The 20,681-nt window shown below is 43.0% G+C and overlaps 1 protein-coding gene across 3 annotated transcripts in view; it reads left to right on the top strand.

Annotated features, from left to right (window-relative positions):
* Nucleotides 1-20,681, top strand: part of HERC1 (HECT and RLD domain containing E3 ubiquitin protein ligase family member 1) — a 169,162-nt gene that overhangs the window by 121,886 nt on the left and 26,595 nt on the right. For 2 of the 3 annotated variants that reach the window (XM_038746499.1, XM_038746498.1), the window contains exons 50-61: nucleotides 332-545; nucleotides 2,304-2,509; nucleotides 3,805-3,932; nucleotides 4,918-5,045; nucleotides 8,542-8,742; nucleotides 11,113-11,243; nucleotides 12,423-12,622; nucleotides 13,426-13,540; nucleotides 14,457-14,603; nucleotides 15,251-15,352; nucleotides 18,973-19,146; nucleotides 20,100-20,393. In XM_038746499.1, the coding sequence (XP_038602427.1) occupies nucleotides 332-545; nucleotides 2,304-2,509; nucleotides 3,805-3,932; nucleotides 4,918-5,045; nucleotides 8,542-8,742; nucleotides 11,113-11,243; nucleotides 12,423-12,622; nucleotides 13,426-13,540; nucleotides 14,457-14,603; nucleotides 15,251-15,352; nucleotides 18,973-19,146; nucleotides 20,100-20,393 (2,040 nt within the window). Of the gene's footprint in view, nucleotides 1-331; nucleotides 546-2,249; nucleotides 2,510-3,804; nucleotides 3,933-4,917; nucleotides 5,046-8,541; nucleotides 8,743-11,112; nucleotides 11,244-12,422; nucleotides 12,623-13,425; nucleotides 13,541-14,456; nucleotides 14,604-15,250; nucleotides 15,353-18,972; nucleotides 19,147-20,099; nucleotides 20,394-20,681 lie in introns of all 3 variants that reach the window. The other variant, XM_038746496.1, reaches the window with a different exon arrangement.

Raw genomic sequence — 20,681 nt, 5'->3', positions numbered from 1 at the left:
AATGTTTTATGTTTTTGCAGTTTAACGTCTCTGTGTCTTGGTTTCCTCATCTGTGCAGTGGGGATTAAGACTGTGAGCCCCACGTGGGACAACCTGATCATCTTGTATCTACCCCAGCTCTTAGAACAGTGCTTGGCACAAAGTAATCGTTTAACAAATACCATTATTGTTATTATTTTTGTTGTTGCTTATCAGATTCTCACTCACCAAAGCCGTCAGTTTAATTTTTTTTAAAGAAGGAAAACTGGCTCTTTGAAGTCTTTTAAAGGAACATATAGGTATTGGCTTGAAAATACTCATGTCTCCGTTTTTGTCCCATTTCCCTCTTTAGAACCTGATTTCTGCTGCAACGGGTGTAAATTTGACCACAGTTGACGATCCAATTCAACGAAAGTTTCTGCCTAGTTTTTTGCGAGGAATTGCAGAAGAGAACAAACTTGTAACCTCTCCCAACTTTGTAGTAACTCAGGCCCTTGTAGCATTGCTAGCCGACAAAGGAGCTAAATTGAGGCCTAATTATGATAAAGCAGAAATTGAAAAGAAAGGTAAGTTTTTGTTCATTTCATCCCAAAAATCTGTCATTTTGTCTGTATGAAGTTTGCATCAGCAGTCAAGCTTTTCCATTTGGCCTCCAAGTGACTATACATTTTAAATGACTGATAAATTAGGAAAATAAATAACTTGTCACATGCTATCTGAATATGTTTAATTTATTAGGGATGATAATTTTAATTGGCATCCTAGATGGTTTTCTTCTTTGTTTACAGAATCATATTTTAAAAGGTGCAGTGCTCTTTTCCCTCTTAAAAATGCATTTCATCATTCTGGGAGCAGGGAGGTTTAAGTATTACCCAATTTGCTTCCCTTCATTTATCCCCCTTCCATCTCACTGATTTTCAAAAGTTGGGAGCTTTTTCTGACCTAAAAATTGAGTAATGGTCCTTTCCTCTCAATGGTTATTGAAGCTTTAGAGCAACACAGAACCTTCTGTTCTTATTACCTGTATCCTACTTCTTCTCCTCCTCTTCTACAACCTCTTCCACCATCTGCTCCAGAGGTTGGTTTGTGGGGGTTTTTTTGCCAAACTCCCAATTAATCTGCTTCCAGGGTGATGATTTCACCATTTCTAAAAACTATTTTTTAAAATATAGCCTTTGCGTGAATTGAAAAAAATACTAGTAATAATAGTATTTGTTACGGGCTTGGTATTTGCTAAGCGCTGAGATAGAAGCTGATCAGGTTGGAGACGGTCTGTGTTTCACACAGCTCATCTTGTCTTAAGCCGTCGAGTTGTCTCTGACCCATAACATGGACACATCCCTCCCAGAACGCCCCACCTCCATCTGCAATCGTTTTGGTAGTGTATCCGTAGTATCCGTAGAGTTTTCTTGGTAAAAATCTGGAAGTGGTTTACCATTACCTCCTTCCGTGCAGTAAACGCTTGTCTCCGCCCTTGACTCTCCCCCGTGCTGCTGCTGCCCAGCAGAGGAGTTTTGACTTGTAGCATTCATTCATTCATTCAATCGTATTTATTGAGCGCTTACTGTGTGCAGAGCACTGTACTTAGCGCTTGGGAAGTACAAATCGGCAACAGAGATGGTCCCTACCCAACAATGGGCTCACAGTCTAGAAGATAATTATGTTGATATTTGTTAAGCGCTTATTATAATGATGGCATTTTTTTTATGGCATTTATTAAGCGCTTACTATGTGCAAAGCACTGTTCCAAGCGCAGGAGGAGATACAAGGTAATACAAGGTAGCAGATTGCCTTCCTCTAGCTAGCCACTGCCCAAGCTAGGAATGGAATGGTTATGCTTCTGCTTGACTCTCCTTCCCATAATCAAGACTGGTAGAGTACTGGAAAACTCTCCAGGTGTGACCCCGAGAGGGGATAGGGCTCATAATCTAAGGGAAAAGGAGAACAGGTATTTAATCCCCATTTTATAGACGAGGAGACTAAGAAACAGAGACGTGAAACGATTTGCCCAGCGTCACACAGCAGGCTTGTGGCAGAGTCGGGATTCGTATCCAGTTCCCGTGACTCTTGGGCCCGTGCTCTTTCCACTGGGCCAGGTATTAGTTGCATTTGTTATGACAAAGAGCACTGCACCTTTCATATACACTTTTGTAAGATTGTTTTGTGCTAAAGAGAATTCTGTGTCTGAAAAGATGTGACTAACACCATTATTGCTTGTTCACTACTACCAAGGCTCATCTGGACATCATTTCATTGTTTTGTTTAAACAGCAGGCTTTATTGCCCAATTGTATGCCCATCCTTCCTATGATCCTTCTGCTGTAGGCCCTCTGGAACTGGCTAATGCACTGGCAGCTTGCTGCTTGTCTTCAAGGCTTTCATCACAACACAGGCAGTGGGCTGCTCAACAGCTTGTGCGGACTCTAGCCGCACATGATCGAGACAATCAAACGAGTCCTCAGACTCTTGCCGACATGGGAGGAGATCTTAGGAAATGCTCCTTGATAAAGCTGGAAGCTCATCAGAACAGGGTGTGTATTATCGTGATCTGTCGTGATGGTTCAAAGCATAATGGGAACTTTACATAAAAGCGCTATGCAACTCTGAAGACGTTCACAGTTAAAATGGGCAGCAGCAGTATCTCTGCACTCATTGTCTTGAATTACATAGATTGACTTTCTTTTTAGTCCAGATTTGTCCGACTGCCAACCCTACACCCCATTTAGAGCTGTGTAAACCTGAGGAGGGTTGAGGGGAAGGAGAAACCAAAGAATGAAATCCCACAAAAGGTCCCTTTCTCTAAAAAGCTACTGGGAAGCTACTATTATTCATTCATCCTCAATGGCGATGGTGTTGTAAAATGAGCTTCTCAAATATACCTGAGGGAAGGCTAAGAATAGACTGTGAGCCCACTGTGGGCAGGGATTGTCTGTATTTGTTGCTGAATTGTACTTCCCAAGCTCTTAGTAAAGTTCTCCGAACACGGTAAGCACTCAGTAAATAGGATTGAATGAATTTTAGTCCATCCTCACCCCCCCAATTTTAATTATAGATCTTATAAAGCTTATCTGACAAACGATTACTCTCACCACCGTCAAAGCCTTATTAAAATCACATCTCCTCCGAGAGGTGTGGGAAGCAGCTTGGCCTAGAGAAAAGAGCCCAGGCCTGGGAGTTGGAGGACCTGGGTTTTAATCCTTGTTCCTCCACTTGTCTGCTATGTGGCCATGGACAAGTCACTTAACTTCTCTGTGCCTCAGTTTCCTCATCTGTAAAATGGGGATTAAGACCGTGAGCCCCATCTGGGACATGCGGTGTGTCCAACCTGATTAGCTTTGTATCTACCGCAGTACTTAATGTGGTGCCTGGCACACAGTACACACTTAACAAATACCATAAAAATTGGCTTTCCCTGACTAAATTCCCATTTCCCCTGATCCCTCTCCCTGTGTCACTTTGTACTTGGATTCATACCCTTTATTCACCCCACCTTCAGCCCTGTAGCACCTGTGTACAAAAATGTAATTTATTTTACTGTCTGTCTCCTCTTCTGTATTTTCCCAGGCACTTAGTACAGTGCTCTGTGCCCAGTAAATATGATCGAATGATTGATTTTTAAGGCATTTAGTGCTTTTAATAAATCTTGAAAATTCCGTCCAAAGAAGAAACATCTTGCATGATAATGTTCCAAATTTTGCCATTCCACATGAGAAGTATCTTTTAATTTAGCATGAGTTTTGTTTTCTCACCTCTTCTAATACAAAAAGAGGGAGGTGTAGGTTTCAAATGTTCCTAAACTGCTGAATTTTTCCATTCTGTTTTTCAGGTGATGACATGTGTTTGGTGTAATAAAAAGGGGCTTTTGGCCACCAGTGGCAATGATGGCACCATTAGAGTATGGAATGTTACCAAAAAACAGTATTCATTGCAACAAACTTGTGTATTTAACCGACTGTAAGTTTGAATGTGAACATTCAATTTAATGGCCTCATAGCATGTATTTTAGTGTGAACTGCCTTAATAATATATCATCATGAATCATTGCGATAGTATATTTATTTTGAAAGAAAATTGGGAAATCTCTAGAGAAACAGGAATGGTTTCACTCAGTCACAAACTTACAGCAAAGTCATTTAGCATTGATGCTTTTAAAGCAGTTTAATATAAAGTTACTTGCTAAAATTTACGCAGGATGAAGTATGCTTCTAAGATCACTTATTTTTCACAGTTCTTTATATCTCATGTGGGAAGTGCAGTTATTTTCATTTAAGCAGGGCTCACTTCACCCCTTTTGCCATCCAACTTGTAATTCCCAAGCACTTAGTACAGTGCTCTGCACAAAGTAAGCGCTCAATAAATACGATTGAAGGAATGAATTATGCTTTGAAATAGTGCTGTAAATTATTGAATAGAATGTGACCATCTGTGTTTTTGTAATGAATCCCTTCCCTGAATAATCTCTCTTCCTTCCTCGCTTCTCTCCCCTGAACTTTTCTGGTCATCCATTAGCCATGCAGCACTTAGTAGTAGTAATATTTATTAAGCACGTACTGTGTGTAAAGCACCATGTTAATTATCAGGAAAGATAATACATGAGTGAATACTACACTCTGTGATCGGGGACTTATGAAAACTTTATGGATACACATACAAGAATGACTTTATGTCAGAAGATGGGGTGTTCTGACATCCAGGGAGCCACTATGGGTCGGAAACAACTCGACGGCATTTGAAGAAGAACATCACACACAGTCCCGATCATCAAGGGAACTCACTGTCTCAGTTCTACTCCCCCAAACACATAGCACAGTGCTCTGCTCGTAGTAGTACCATTGATTTGAGAGTTTGGGGAGTTGCTGTGAGTGATGGTGGGTAGGGACTAGATTTAATATGACCCAGAGGCCTGTGAGTTTCAGGAAGTACTATGTTTTTTCTCCAGGGACAGTGAATCAGAAGAAAGTCTGGGGTCACCGGGTGATCCAAGCTTCTCACCTGTCTCCTGGAGTATCAGTGGAAAATATCTAGCTGGAGCTCTGGAAAAGGTGGTGAATATTTGGCAAGTCAATGGTAAGGTTCACATATTCTTCTTTTTATGCTCCCTATAGTTTTACATAAGCCTCTATCCCCAGTTAGCACTCTTAGGTGACTGACTCATGACTGATTGACTAAAAATAGAGCACTGAGCAAAAGAGCCTCCTTTATACCTGCTCCAAAACAACTCCAGAGATGTGGCTGCTAAGACTTTTTGGGGACAATGATTCTGCTCTCCTGATCTGATGCTCTCCAGCCCCAAGCCACCAGTTCCCACCGCTGCCGGGGCTTTGATCGCTGTTTACCTCCTCCGTATTGCCTTGCCCCCGCCCAGCACCGTCAAACGGTGGTTCCCCTCAGCTCCATTGAGGGTGGAGATCAGAGCATTATCACAAAGCGAAAAAGGCAGTGAAACAAATTTTGGCATTAAAATGTGAAGGAGCGCTCAAAGAAGAGTTTATAGCAGGGGATTCCTGTGTATGCTTGGCAGCAAACAAAAGTCAGGAATGATGAGCTGCCTGCTCTCTGGTGAAGCAGATTTGTAACCTATGATGTGGAGCACAACGTGGCTGCACTTCCTCTCCTGGTATTGAAAGAGAGCAGACCCTCGCATGATGGAGGGGATGAGGATGAGGCATGCGCTTCTCTGTCAAAGGGTTGCTGACCCAGGCCGCCCTGATAATAATAATAGTAATAATAATAATAATTGTGGTACTTGGTAAGCACTTACTATGTGTCAGGCACTGTACTAAGTGCTGGGATAGATACAAGCAAATAAGGATGAACACAGTCCCTGTCCCACATGGGGCCCACAGTCTTAATCCCCATTTTACAGATGAGGGAACTGAGGCCCAGAGAAGTGAAGCAACTTGCCCAAGGTCACACAGCAGACAAGTGGCGGAGCCAGGATTAGGGCTCATGACCTTCCAACTCCCAGGCCTGTGCTCTATCCACTACGCCTACTGCTTCTCTCGAGAGCTGCACTGCCTGAGATTGCTTGCACCGATTCAGAACCTAGGACGTGGGGTATCTTAGGTGTCTAGAGTCGGCCCAGGCTCAGGATGGGCCTCTGGGCTCCCTAGAACAGGGGAAAGGACCTGCCCCAGGCTACGGGGCCTAGCAGGTGTGTGTCAGTGGTGAAAGCCCCCCCGCAGAGTTGCCGTGGAGCTCAGGCACTCTGGGCCTGATCCCTGTTGTAAAAAATAACTTATATTTGGAGTTCATGAGGCTGCTTTGACCTTCAGAATGGCAGATGGTACTTGGGTAGGAGCAATCCTTTCCCTAGAGACAGTACTGCTGCAAGTACCCTTTTAGGGGTGCGTGGTCCATTTCCCCTTTCACACAAGTGGGAGAAGCAGAGGGCTCTGATGAGTCACAGTTATTAGCATATTTATTACTCTATTTATTTTACTTGTACATATCTATTCTATTTTATTTTGTTAATATGTTTTGTTCTCTGTCTCCCCCTTCTAGACTGTGAGCCCACTGTTGGGTAGGGACCGTCTCTATATGTTGCCGACTTGGACTTCCCATCATCATCATCATCATCAATCGTATTTATTGAGCGCTTACTGTGGCGGAGCACTGTACTAAGTGCTTGGGAAGTACCAATTGGCAACATATAGAGACGGTCCCTACCCAACAGTGGGCTCACAGTCTAAAAGTCCCAAGCGCTTAGTGCACTGCTCTGCACACAGTGGGCACTCAATAAATACGATTGATTGATTGATTGCAGCAGCGTGGCTCAGTGGAAAGAGCCCGGGCTTTGGAGTCCGAGGTCATGGGTTCAAATCCCAGCTCCGCCACTTGTCAGCTGTGTGACTTTGGGCTGGTCACTTGGCTTCTCTGGGCCTCAGTTACCTCATCTGTAAAATGGGGATGAAGACTGTGAGCCCACTGTGGGACAACCTGATCACCTTGTAACCTCCCCAGCGCTTAGAACAGTGCTTTGCACATAGTAAGCGCTTAATAAATGCCATTATTATTATTATTATTATTATTAGCTGATAAGTGAAGTCAGTGTATTAGACTACCCTTTCCCAAGTCACCAGATTTTCAAAGTTGGTTTTTTTTTTTTCGCCGTCTCTGAAGGAGCATAAAATGCTCTATTTTGCAAACCTTTGATTAGTAACAATTATTTCATCTCCTATATCAACGATCTTTCTCAACGTCTGGCCCGTCACTCTCTGTGGTGGGAGGGTCAAAGAGCCAGAAGTAGGGGAGTTCCTACTGGGGCTGTGCCATTGATGGCAAAGGTTTCTGATCAGAAAACCACCTGGAATATCTCACGTCATGGAGAAATCCTGGAATATCTCACATCAGCAGAAATCCTGGAAATAGCCAGCAAAGACCAAGGCGCCTAGCCTTCTGGTCTGTGTCACTGTGTCCAGCATCAGCAAAGCTGTGCTGTGGTCACTCTGGCCATAAATGGGTTTGCCTCCCTGCCTGCCTAACTCTTTGGTTGCCGTCACTGCCTTAGTGGGAATGTGAATTTTAGGAATGAGAGTTCTAGTAGCACCGTGCAAACCACTGGCACTCTAATAGAGTCTAATATTCCGGTTCTCGGCCCTGAAGTTTTCAGAACTGCGCTGGGACTCCGTGTTTATGACCGGAGAATCCGTCACCGTTTGATAGATTTTGAGGAGCAATAGTGACTCCATGAAATCTGCCTGCTTCTATGCTTTACCTTAGGGGAGCATGAAATTTGTCTCATTTGTATCATGCAGCCCACCAAGCGATTTCATCCATTAAACCCATCCATGTGCTGGGTTTGATCGCACTGCTTTGGCTTCTTCAATCCGGTGGCTACTGCATAACTTTATTCTGGACTCAGATACTGGGTGTTAAGTTTTCAGCACTCTTTACCTATATAAACAAAGAGCTGCTACAAGGAGAAAAGCTCTCTGAGGGCAAGGGTTATTTGTGCCTACTCTGTTGTACTCTCCCAAATGCTTAATTCAGTGTGCTACTCAAAGTAAGCCTTCAATAAATACCATCAATTGATTGACTGAAGGATTCTAGACTGTGAGCCCGTTGCTGGGTCGGGATTGTCTCTATCTGTTTCCGAATTGTACCTTACAAGTGCTTAATACAGTGCTCTGCACACAGTAAGTGCTCAATAAATACGATTGAATGAATGAATAAATTGGAAATGGCTCTACTTCCTGGAAGTCAGCCTACTCAAGGCCCCCTATCTCTCACTCCACTCTTCATTCTGAACGGTCCCATAGCCAAGGACAAAGAAATTCCCCACCCCTGGTCTACCAGTGAATTCTGGAGAAAGGTAATATCAATCAATCAATCAATCAATCGTATTTATTGAGCGCTTACTGTGTGCAGAGCACTGTACTAAGCGCTTGGGAAGTACAAGTTGGCAACATACAGAGACAGTCCCTACCCAACAGTGGGCTCACAGTCGAAAAGGGGGAGACAGAGAACAAAACCAAACATACTAACAAAATAAAATAAATAGAATAGATATGTACAAATTGATATGTAATAATATGTAATAATTGATATCGTTTTCTGTCAGGAGGAAAAGGACTAGTAGACCCTCAACCACACTGGGTGTCTGCGTTGGCTTGGCCGGAGGAGGGTGTGCCTGCAACCTGGTCCGGGGAGTCTCCAGAATTGCTGCTCGTGGGACGTATGGATGGGTCTCTTGGAATTATCGAAGTTGTGGATGCGTCAACCATGCATCGGCGGGAACTGGAGCATTGCTATCGAAAGGATGGTAGGAACCTTTTTATTTTTCGGGGATTTTTCTCGGCACTTTGAATTTTCAGACTCTTCCGACTTGTGCTAATGCACTTGTTTTTTAAAAGGAGGAAACAGCTGCTACTCAAAAACTACGTCCGGCTCTCAGGAAACTTATTTTTAAAATGGTATTGACCTGGGTGAAGCAGCTTTCATTGAAGGACAGATTGAATACAGTAGGGAAGATGGTAGAAGCAGGGTGGCTCAATGGAAAGAGCCTGGGCTTGGGATTCAGAGGTCATGGGTTCTAATCCCGGCTCCGCCACTTGTCTGCTGTGTGACTCTGGTCAAGTAACTTAACTTCTCTGCCAACTTGTACTTCCCAAGTGTTTAGTACGGTGCTGTGCACACAGTAAGCTCTCAATAAATACGATTGAATGAATGAATGAATGAATGTGCCTCAGTTACCTCATCTGGAAAATGGGGACAAAGACTGTGAGCCCCAGGTGGGACAGCCTGATTACCTTGTATCGCCCTCAGTGCTTAGAACAGTGCTTGGCACATAGTAAGTGCTTAACAAACACCATCATCATGGTGATAGACAGGACCATAAATGGGGTAAGGCAAATGTGGAATTAGCATCCAGTAAGCCCCACTAAGACAAGGGGGATCCAGTGAAGTGTGATAGTGGCAGTTTCAAAGCAGATGCAAGGAAACACTTCGCACAGTGGGAAGAAAATGTATGGAATTTATGAAAGGAAGTTGCACCGTTAATGAGATCACTAAGGGTATGTGCAAATTCATGGTTGAAGGATAGATAGTGCCTAAATAGCTATACAAATAAATCCAAAGGAGAGCAACCATCTTTTGTGTTATCTAAGCCTCCTGCCATTGTGATAAAGAACCCAGGACCATTTAGTTAGGTTCAGTAATTGCAATTCTCATAGACAAAGTGCAGATTTGTGCATTAGTTCTGACATTTTGATCCAACACAGAAAGCACGTAGCATTTAAACTTTGCCTGCCATGTTGTATCATTTTGGGGTATATTTTTATCCCCTTTGGTGTGAATTTCTGGGATAGAGAAAGGAGTGAAAGAAAAATGATGCAAAAATGTGATGCTTTTAAGTCCTAAGTGACACTTGACAGTAATTTGGAAACAAACATAGCAAGTCACAGGAATCTTTTGTCGTAAGCCTTCATTTCTCCCTGTCTTCAAAGCCCTTTGAAAATCCCCCCTTCCTTCAGGGAGCAATCTCCAGCTAACATTTCTGCTCTTTTTGTCACCGCCTCCCAGCAGGTCATTTCAGCACATCGATACCACCTCAGCACACTTTTGTCCATATGGAGTTAAGCACTTCTTCCTCCTCTTTCTAAATTATTTTATGTCTGGCTCCCCCAATAGATTGTAAACGTTTTGTGGACTGGAATGTAGAGTTCTTCCTCTGTGGTATTCTTTCAAGCGCTTAATAATAATGATAATAATTGTGGTATTTGTTAAGCACGTACTATGTGCCAAACACTATAATAAGCGCTGGGGTAGACACAAGATAATCAGGTCCCACATGGGGTTCACAGTCTAAGTGGGAGGGAGAACAGGTATTGAATCCACATTTTGTAGATTGGGGAATTGAGGCAGAGAGAAATGAAGTGACTTGCCCTAGGGCACAAAACAGACAAGTAGTGGAGCTGGGATTAAAACCCTGGTCCTCCAACTCCCAGGTCTGTGCTCTTTCCGCTAGGCCATGCTGCTCGTCTTAAAACACTTAGAACAGTGCTTTGCACACAGTAGGAACTTAATAAATATCTATACATATCTATACATATCTGTACATATCTATTCTATTTATTTTATTTTGTTAGTATGTTTGGTTTTGTTCTGTGTCTCCCCCTTTTAGACTGTGAGCCCAATGTTGGGTAGGGACTGTCTCTATATGTTGCCAATTTGTACTTCCCAAGTGCTTAATACAGTGCTCTGCACATAGTAAGTGCTCAATAAATATGATTGATTGATTGATTGAATAAATATATTAGTCAATTAAGGGTTTTTTCAGTGGTACTTAAGTGCATACTGTATGCCAAGCATTGTACTAAACTCTGGGGTGGATACAGGAAAATCAGGTTGGACACAGTCCCTGTCCCACACGAGGCTCTCAGTCTTAATCCCCATTTTACAGATGAGGTACCTGAGGCACAGAGACGTTATTTGATTTGCCCAAGGTCACACAGCGAACAGTTGGCAGAGCTGGGACTAGAATCCAGGTCCTCTAACTCCAAGACCCATGGTCTTTCCACTAGTCTGTGCTGCTACCCTGTGTTCTAGAATTATTTTATTGGTCTAAATATCAAAATTCCTACTTATGTAGAATGGTGACAAACTAATCAATTTTTATTTGAATTTCACCTAGTGTCTGTTACTAGCATTGCCTGGTTCAGTGAAGACAGGCCATTTGCGGTGGGGTATTTTGATGGTAAATTGCTGTTGGGAACAAAGGAGCCGCTTGATAAAGGAGGCATTGTTCTGGTTGACGCACATAAGGTAGGGATTTTTTCTTTTCCAGATAAACCCACCACCTTTAATTTTCAATCGTTTCTTGATTAAAATAAAGAATATTTCTTAATCGGGTATGCACTGTTAAAAAGGTGCAGTTTTTTAGTAAGAAATCAACCTATTCAAGCTGAAATGAACTGGTTCAGGAACCATGAACAAGGTAACTTGATTTCAAAATAATTGAGTAGTAGAGGTGAAGTTTAACCTCCAACACTGGGATTGGATTATACGCAAAAAAACCCTCATTCTACTTGTGTTCCCTCTGTTTCTATATTGAATTTGAAATACGAGGAACATAAATTGCACTTATCACTTAGAATTTGACTGATTTATTGATAGAAAGTGTGAGACATCTAGGGTTCACTGTGTTTTAAGAATTCATTGGATTAACATTTTTCTCAGAGACTTTTTTCACTCTAAAATGAGTTAAAATTTTTTTTTAAAAGTTGTATTTTTTTTAAAAAAAAAAGAACTCCTGACAGCCATACTGCATGCTCAGCCCCCACCCCCTGTACCACATTTCCCCCCACTGAAGGGGAGAGGACGAAGAGAAATGATAGAGGGTTTGGGGTTGTCAAGATCATGTTTCTGGTGGCTCCCAATGACACTTCCTGCTTCCTGTGTCATGTTTTACGGTTTTGATATTTTACCAAATCAGAATAATAAATTTGAAATGATCCCCCAGGAGTTTCCTGGACGGTTGGGCTGCCTCTTTGGGCACATTCCCATCCTCCTTTCCTCCATTCCTGAGTATCCTCGGAGGGTGCTGGGATATGGGCAGAGGAGCACTGGGAAAAATATCAAGCCTCTCAAAACTTCATATGTTGCATCTTCTCTCCCGATGTCCTTAGTGCTCATGGAGGTGGCACAGGCAGAGGAGTGTGATGGGGCTGCCCGGTCCGGAAATCTCTAAGTGACATTGTTTGGACACTCCCTAGCAATTGGACTTTTACTCCAGATTCCTGCAGTTTTCAAAGGGAATTATTCTTTATTTCTCTCTTCCCCTCCCTCCCCCTCCTCCCAAAACTAAGGCAAGTCAGGGAAGAACTGAATGATACTTTAAAAAAAAAAAAATATGGGAATTTGGGGGCAAGAATCTGGTGAACTGAAAGCTAAGGGCTCTAATCACGTTTTCACCTCTTTGTTTTTTTTTTTTCAAATTTTTAGGAGACTATTGTTAGTATGAAATGGGATCCAACTGGTCATATTCTAATGACTTGTGCCAAAGAAGAAAATGTGAAACTTTGGGGCCCACTAGCAGGGTGTTGGAGGTGCTTACAATCCCTCTCCCATCCATCTACTGTGAATGGGATCGCCTGGTGCCATCTTCCAGGGAAAGGACCCAAGCTACAACTTTTGGTGGCTACGTATGTGACAATTTCTAATTTTCTTTTTGTGCCTTTATACATTTTTGCACTGTCAGCCGTGTGTATAACTTCCATTCAGTTCCGGCCCCAAAACAGTTCACGAAAATATTTTTAAGCATAGGAATATAGGGGCAGTGGGAAATGCGGCCACAACTGAGACCTAGTGCACAGTGTAAAATAATTTTCCAAGTGGCTGCAGACTCCCATCCCTTGATTCGCCTTGGTTGTAATTTGGTCAAAATGTTTGGCTTGTTTGTGTGGCACTATAGCACTGAGCTGGTCAGTCAGATTGAATAAGCACTTAGTACAGTGCTCTGCACCCAGTAAGTGCTCAATAAATACGATTGAATGAATTCAATGAAAATATTAAATGGTACATACCTTGTACCCACCTTGTGGGCGGAGATTGTGATGGTAGGGACCATGTATAAATGTTGCCGACTTGTACTTCCCAAGCGCTTAGTACAGTGCTCTGCACATAGTAAGCACTCAATAAATATGATTGAATGAATATACCAACTCTGTGTTGTACTTTCAAAACGCTTAGTACAGTGCTTTGCATACAGTAAGGGTTCAGTAAATTCCACTGATTGATTGTGCGTCTGTTGTTCTTCTCAAGCACTTAATTCAGTGCATGGCACTCAGCCTGTACTCAGTAAATACCGTTACTACTAGTATTTCTTTTGATTCTGGCAGAACATAAGATGAAATGTAGAACTTGTCAATATGCTTGTTAAGAGTACTGTTGATTGGGTTGGTATATTTGATACTAATTTTTTTATATGATCATTCTTTTAATTTAGTGGCTGCCAGAATGGTTTAGTGTGTGTTTGGAGTGTTCCTCAAGACATAGTGAACATACTACAGTCCAGTCCAAGTAGTTCAGAAGGCTGGTGGGATCCAGGGTCAAACTGTAAGGTAAAGCTCAGTGTTGAAGAACTTCTTAGACTTACATAAGGGATGCGTGCGATGCTTGATCGTATAAAACTGATATCATGGCCCTTTTAGCTTTGTACAAAATGGTCCCAGAGATTTTGACATTTAAAGCTGTTGTCAATTGTAATTGAAGCCTTGTTGAGTATAGAAAGATAAATGTGAAGAGTTGAGTACTAAAGCCGTTGAACTAGCAGTTCAGTTTTTATGATGAACAGAAAGGGACATTGTTTCCTGTAGATGTTCAGTAAATTTGTATTTATAATGATAGTCCTATGGTAAGGGATATGGGAAAAACTGGCTAAACAGTTGAAACATATCCCTAGCCCAAAGGAGCCTCACAGTCTAAGTGGGGGAAGACTGATCTATAGAACAATAAGAAGGAAATTATGAATAATAATAATTAATGCCAAATTCAACCATTTAAAATAATGATGGAGCTAAAGCAGTTCCTGGAGGGGACAGGTCTTGGGCTCCTCCATCCTCAGCAGCCTGCTTGCTCAAGAAGGACCTGAGCACTTGTCCTGTTTGAAATTTGCCCTTCCACTTCAGAGAGCTTTGAAGCCTGCCCCTCTCTCTGGAGTAGCACATATTGATCTCTCCCATTTTTCCCATTACCGCATCCTGCTTCTTCCCTTCCAAAACACATGCAGCCAAAAATCTGGAAAAAGACAATCCAGCAAGCTGTAAGTTCCAAGCATTCTGAAAGTTTGAGATGCACAGGGGTCCAAAGCAAAATAATCCATCCTTCAGCACCAAAAAATAATCATAAATTCCCATCTTAAGAGTTTCAAAGTATGTCTTTGGTACAAGGTGGTTAACAAAGGAAATGAACCTTTCCTTTACCAAGCTCTGCACATAGTAAGCGCTCAATAAATACAGTTTATTAATTGAATTGCAGGACGGACATCGGAAAGCCGTGGAAGTGAAGTGTATCTATCAGCTCCGGGGACACATTACCCCCGTTCGAACAGTTGCTTTCAGTTGGGATGGCCTGGCCCTGGTGTCTGGTGGACTTGGAGGGCTCATGAACATTTGGTCCTTAAGGGTAAACGTCTTTTCCATTACATATTTTTTGTGGGTAGCAATTTTGATGTTTGCACTGCTGCATATTAATGAAAAACCCCAAGTAGTGTTTCATTGTCCCTGATTACCTGTTTACAGGCTTGAATAATCTTAAAATTGTCTACCCTTCTAATCGTAATATTGATAAAAATGTTGTAAAAACCAGACTCTCCTATGACTCCTTTTGCCCTTGACTTTTTTTTGCCCCTATTTTAAAAATGAGCTACCCTGTGCCCAGCTTTGATCCGTCGGCATTGGCGATAAGACTGTACATATGGATAGGTTTTTCAGAGTTGTAGATGAGATAATAATAATAATGATGATGGTATTTGTTAAGTGCTTACTATGTGCGAAGCACTGTTCTAAGCACTAGGATAGAAACAAGGTGATCAGGTTGTCCCACGTGGGGCTCACAGTCTTAATCCCCATTGTACAGATGAGGTAACTGAGGCACAGAGAAGTGAAGTGACTTGCCCAGAGTCACACAGCTGACAAGTGGTGGAGCCGGGATCAGAACCCACGACCTCTGACTCCCAAGCCTGGGCTCTTTCCACTAAGCCACGCTGATTTGGAATCTGTTGTTTGAATATGTTACGTGAGATTTGCACTGATAAAAGTTTTTCATTTCAGGATGGTTCGGTGCTGCAGACTGTTGTGATAGGGTCTGGAGCTATTCAGACCACAGTATGGATCCCTGATGTTGGGGTTGCCGCTTGTTCTAATAGATCAAAGGTAACATTGGTCATATTTTGGCTGTTTTTATGATATAGCATTCTTTTATTTTAAAATGGGTCCGTGGGTATTCATTGTTTATTTTGGACCTCCATCCCACTTCAGATTACCGCATCAGTTTGCCAGCATCAAATAGTAGATAGGTTTCCATTTATCTTCAGTAAAAATAATTCGCTTAGGTGACTGTAAGCTGCCTTCTAGACTATAAGCTTGTTGTGGACAGGGAATATGTCTACCAATTCTGTTATGTTGTATTCTCCCAAATGCTTAAGACAGTGCTCTGCACATAGTAAGCTATAAATAAATATGATTGGTTGATGGAATACTAACACTAATAATGATGATGATGGCATTTGTTAAGCGCTTACTATGTGCAAAGCACTGTTCTAAGCGCCGGGGGGATACAAGGTGATCAGGTTGTCCCACGTGGGGCTCACAGTCGTAATCCCCGTTTTACAGATGAGGTAACTGAGGCTCAGAGAAGTTAAGTGACTTGCCCAAGGTCACACAGCAGACATGTGGCGGAGCCAGGATTCGAACCCATTACCTCCGACTCCAAAGCCCATGCTCTTTCCACTAAGCCACGCTGCTTCTCTTTTGTTAAGTGCTTTAAGTATTTAAGTGCTTACTCTGTTCCAGGTCACGCTGCTTCTGATTAGTTGATTTAGTATCCACATAAACATCGCGCAGCCTTGAAAACATAAGTATCTGCCCAGATTCCCATTTTTTTCCATTAGCCTTTTTTCCCAGAAGATGTAGAAAGTCTCAGAAAGGAATGAGTAGGGGCTGACCTTAACAGTTTTGAGAGAATGGAGGACATAAAGCTCAGTTGCTGTTTCAGCCTGCCTTGAGCACAGGGATTAATGACAGGTGGATGAAACCCAGTTTCCTCCCCTAAATAACGGCTAATAGGATCCAAGATGAAAGACTATTTAGGGGTGCCCGTTTGGCCCAGAAAACCCACTAGCAAATTTCTGGGGCTTAGACAGGCAGTCAAGCGGGTATTTGAAAGTCTGGCTACAACATATCTGACTGAATAAGTAAGGATTCAACCTCTCTGGCTTTCTACCTTCAACTTGCTCAAGTCTCTTCCATTTCCTTCGTCCCATCCCTATCCAACCCCTCAGAAGGGGCGTGGATAACCACGCTAACTCTCTTCAGTGTTTAGACTGTTTCATTCTACCAGTCTGTTCTGTCTAAGGTCACCGCTGAGCTCCTTTCACTTATCCATTCAATTGTCATGTTTTTTTAGTGCTTACTGTGTACAGAGCACTGTACTAAGCCGTAGGGAGAACAGTCGCATTCCCTGAGCATAACCGATTTAGTAGGGGAGACAGGCATTAATATTCATAAATAAGTCCTAAGGACCTTACTCTGCCTTCATGTTCCTCGGCCTCTGTGCTGTTTTCCACCCCGTGGACTGTTCCCTCCTCCTCCAAAGACTATCTGGCCTTGGTTTTGCTGACCCGAAACTAACCTAGTTCTTCTACCTTTCAGGCTCTTCTCCGATTAGTTCACTGGCTCCTCCTGTACCTATCCAGCGCTTAGAACAGTGCTTTTCACGTAGTAAGCGCTCAACAAATGCCATCATTATTATTATTATCATCCTGTTGCTGTGGATGCTCTGCGAGGCTCTGTTCTGTGTCCCCTTCTCTTGTATCACTCTGGGGCTCATCCACCCACCTGGCTATAGTTTCCACCTCTACATGGTCAGTTTCCAAATCGGTGTCTCTAGCGCTCACCTCTTATCTGACTTGCAATCCTTTGTCTCCTAATTACCTCCAGGACATCTCCACTTGGATGTCTCCCTGGTACCTTCTTTTCGGTATTTACTAGTAACAATAATAATGGCATTTATTAAGCGCCTCACTATGTGCAAAGCACTGTTCTAAGTGCTGAGGAGGTTACAAGGTGATCAGGATGTCCCACGGGGGGCTCACAGTCTTAATCCACATTTTACAGATGAGGGAACTGAGGCAGAGAGAAGTTAAGTGACTTGCCCAAAGTCACACAGCTGACAAGTGGCGGAGCCGGGATTTGAACCCATGACCTCTCACTCCAAAGCTCTTTCCACTGAGCCATGCTGCTTCTCTTTAGTTAAGTGCTTTAAGTATTTAAGTGCTTACTCTGTTCCAGGCACTGTACTAAGCGCTGGGACATACAAGTTGATCAGGTTGGACACAGTCCCTGTTCCACATAGGGCTCAGGGTCTGAATTCCCATTTTACTGATGAGTTAACTGAGGCACAGAAAAGTTTAGTGACTTACCCAAGGTCACCCAGCAAAAAGTGGTGAACCAGGATTAGAACCCAGTCCTTCTAACTCCCAGGACCGTGCTCTATCCACTAGGCCACACTGCTACCTCACTGTCAGTATAGAGAAGCGTGGCTTAGTAGCAGGTGCATGGGCTTGGATTCGAATCCTGGCTCCACTGCCTATCAGCTGTATGACTTTGGGCAAGTCACTTCTTTGTGCCTCAGTTACCTCATCTGTAAAATGGGGATTAAGATTGTGAGCCCCACATGGGACAACCTGATTACCTTGTATCTACCCCAGTGCTTAGAACAGTGTTTGGCACATAGTAAGTGCTTAACAAATATTATTATTATTATTATTATATGTCTAAAACAGAACTACTTATCTGTGCCCCTAAGTCCACTTTCCCAACTCAGTTGATAACACTATCCTTCCTGTCCCAGAAACCCACAGTCTCAGTGTCATCCTCAACTCCTTACCATCTTTCAACTGTGGGCCATATCCTGCTGGTTCTTTTCATACACGATCTTCCGGATTCATTCTTTCCTTTCCACCGAAAAGGCTACCAACCTGGTACAAGCTCCGGTCATATCTGGGCCCAGCCTGTTTTTTCCACCTCCTCGCTAACCTCTCGGCCTCCAGCCTCTCCCAGTTAAATCAATCAGTGGTATTTGTTGAGTACTTACTGTGGGCCGGCCACTGTACGAAGCATCTGGGAGAGTACCTTATAATGAAGTTGTGGACAGGGAATGTACTCTTTTAAAGTGCTTAGTACGGTGCTCTGCACACAGTAAGCTCCTCACAGTTGGCTTCAAGACTCTCAACCAGCTCAGTCCCTTCATTCCTTCCAAGTTAACCACCATCTAGCTGTACCTCACCCTCTATTCTCCCACCTCTATCCCCTTGCTCACCCTATTCTCCCTTCTGTGAACTCTCCCTCCCTAAATCTGAAAGAGCACAGCTCTTCCCACACTCAAAGCCCTCCTAAAATCCTACCGTCTCCCACAAGCCTTCCCTGATTAATTTGCAGACTCCCAAGTCAAAACTCATCAGCTCTCTTTAACACTTGCAAACTCATTTCTGCCCATACCTAGCATTTTTTGTTTATTTTTATTCAGTTGTGCACTCAATTACTCAGCTCTGTTCCATTTGTAAATATTCTCTCTGTCTCCCCCTTTTAGAGTTTAGGCTCCTTGTGGGCAGGGAACATGTCTCTTCTTTATTTTTTTTGACTTGCCAAGCATGTAGTATAATACTTGGCACCAAGTAGGGGCTCAATAGATACTACAACCGTTCCTTGATTGTTTGTTTACATGGTCCTAATTTGGAGGGGGTTTATTCTTTTCATCTTATTTTTCGAACCAGGATGTTTTGGTGGTGAATTGCACATCAGAATGGATAGCTGCCAATCATGTCCTAGCAACATGTAGGACTGCGCTGAAACAGCAGGGTATTTTGGGTTTAAACATGGCTCCTTGCATGAGAGCATTCTTGGAAAGACTGCCTATAATGCTTCAGGAACAGTATGCCTATGAAAAGGTAAGCACCTACACTCAACTGGAGTGGATTTGGGTGGCCCTCAATAAAATAACCTAAGCCATTTTTCGAGGCGGTAGAGTTGGAAAGAAATCATGCTCCAAATAACGTAGGTTTCCAAGATTTATCTCCTTTTAGTTATTTCATCATGCGATTCTGGGCCTTCCTATCTGAACTGCTGTCATCACGGTTTTCTCCCAAGCCTAGGAAAGAGAAACGCTCCTCTTGGGCGTACATCTGTGTGCAACACTGGGTTGGTTGGAAGAACATGGAGATAGGTGTTCTAAAGAGTAGAGTTGGGTCCTCCCACAAAAAGGATAGCAAAGCCGGTGGTTGTATTTCTCCATGTGATTGTGTGCCCTCATATCTGAACTGGTGTCATCACGGTGTTCTCCCAAGCATAGGAAAGTAGGAAAGAGAAGCGCTCCTCTCGGGGCTCCATCGGCACGCAACACTGGGTTGGTTGGAAGAGGAGCCCAGATATAATGTGCTCTAAATGAGCAGAGCTGCATCATCCCAGTGAAAAGGTTGCAAAGCTGGTGGTAGTATTTTGTAAGGATGCCTTGCCAGATGAATCAATCAATCAATCGTATTTATTGAGCGCTTACTGTGTGCAGAGCACTGTACTAAGTGCTTGGGAAGTACAAGCTGGCAACAGATAGAGACAGTCCCTGCCCATCTGAACCTCTGCCCTGCCCTGGGCTCTGGATGAGCAAAGTGAAAATACCAAGAACTGCTCTAGGCAGAAAAAAAGTGGGAAAATGTTACACTGTATAAATTCATTCTCCCACATGAGAGGAGAAGAGGAGTCAGTTGATAGCTTTTAACAAACTTGAAAACCGCTTGCACTTTTTATGATTTAAACTTGTATAAAGGTCTTTCAGGATTATTTTGAAGCATTTTGAATATTGTATATGCCATTTGAACTTGTGCTTTTTCCTTAAAATGTATTTCAGCCACACGTAGTTTGTGGGGATCAGCTTGTTCACAGTCCTTACATGCAGTGCCTGGCTTCACTTGCTGTTGGACTTCATCTAGATCAGCTTCTGTGTAATCCACCCGTTCCCCCTCATCACCGGCATTGCCTCCATGAGCTCTCAACGTGGAATCCGACCGAGTGGGCTTGGTTAGAGTGTTTCTCAACGACCATAAAAGCTGCAGAAGCCCTGGCAAAGGGAGCTCAGTTCCCAGAATCCTTTACCGTTCCCGATCTGGAGCCCGTACCAGAAGATGAGCTTGTACTTCTAATGGTAATTCACACCAAATGTAGCGTTTGGCAGTGCAGAACTGTCTAATATCCGTGAATAGGTGAAACTGTTGAAATGAAGTAAACCTTGCATGTTATAGTTTAGAAGTGGATCGGGTAAACCCTGAAATTACCTTCCAGTCGTGTGCCGTATGTTGTGATCTGAGGGTGACTTTTAGGTTGATGAGATAGACAGCTGAGCATTTCCCAGGTGATAATGAATCACTAAAAAGGCAGTTGGGGCGGATTTGCTTCGTTTTGACTGATCTCTGTTCATTCAGTCGCATTGATT

Source organism: Tachyglossus aculeatus, chromosome 5 (genome assembly GCF_015852505.1).
Source record: "Tachyglossus aculeatus isolate mTacAcu1 chromosome 5, mTacAcu1.pri, whole genome shotgun sequence".
NCBI lineage: Eukaryota > Metazoa > Chordata > Mammalia > Monotremata > Tachyglossidae > Tachyglossus > Tachyglossus aculeatus.
This window is presented reverse-complemented; position numbering and strand designations above follow the sequence as displayed.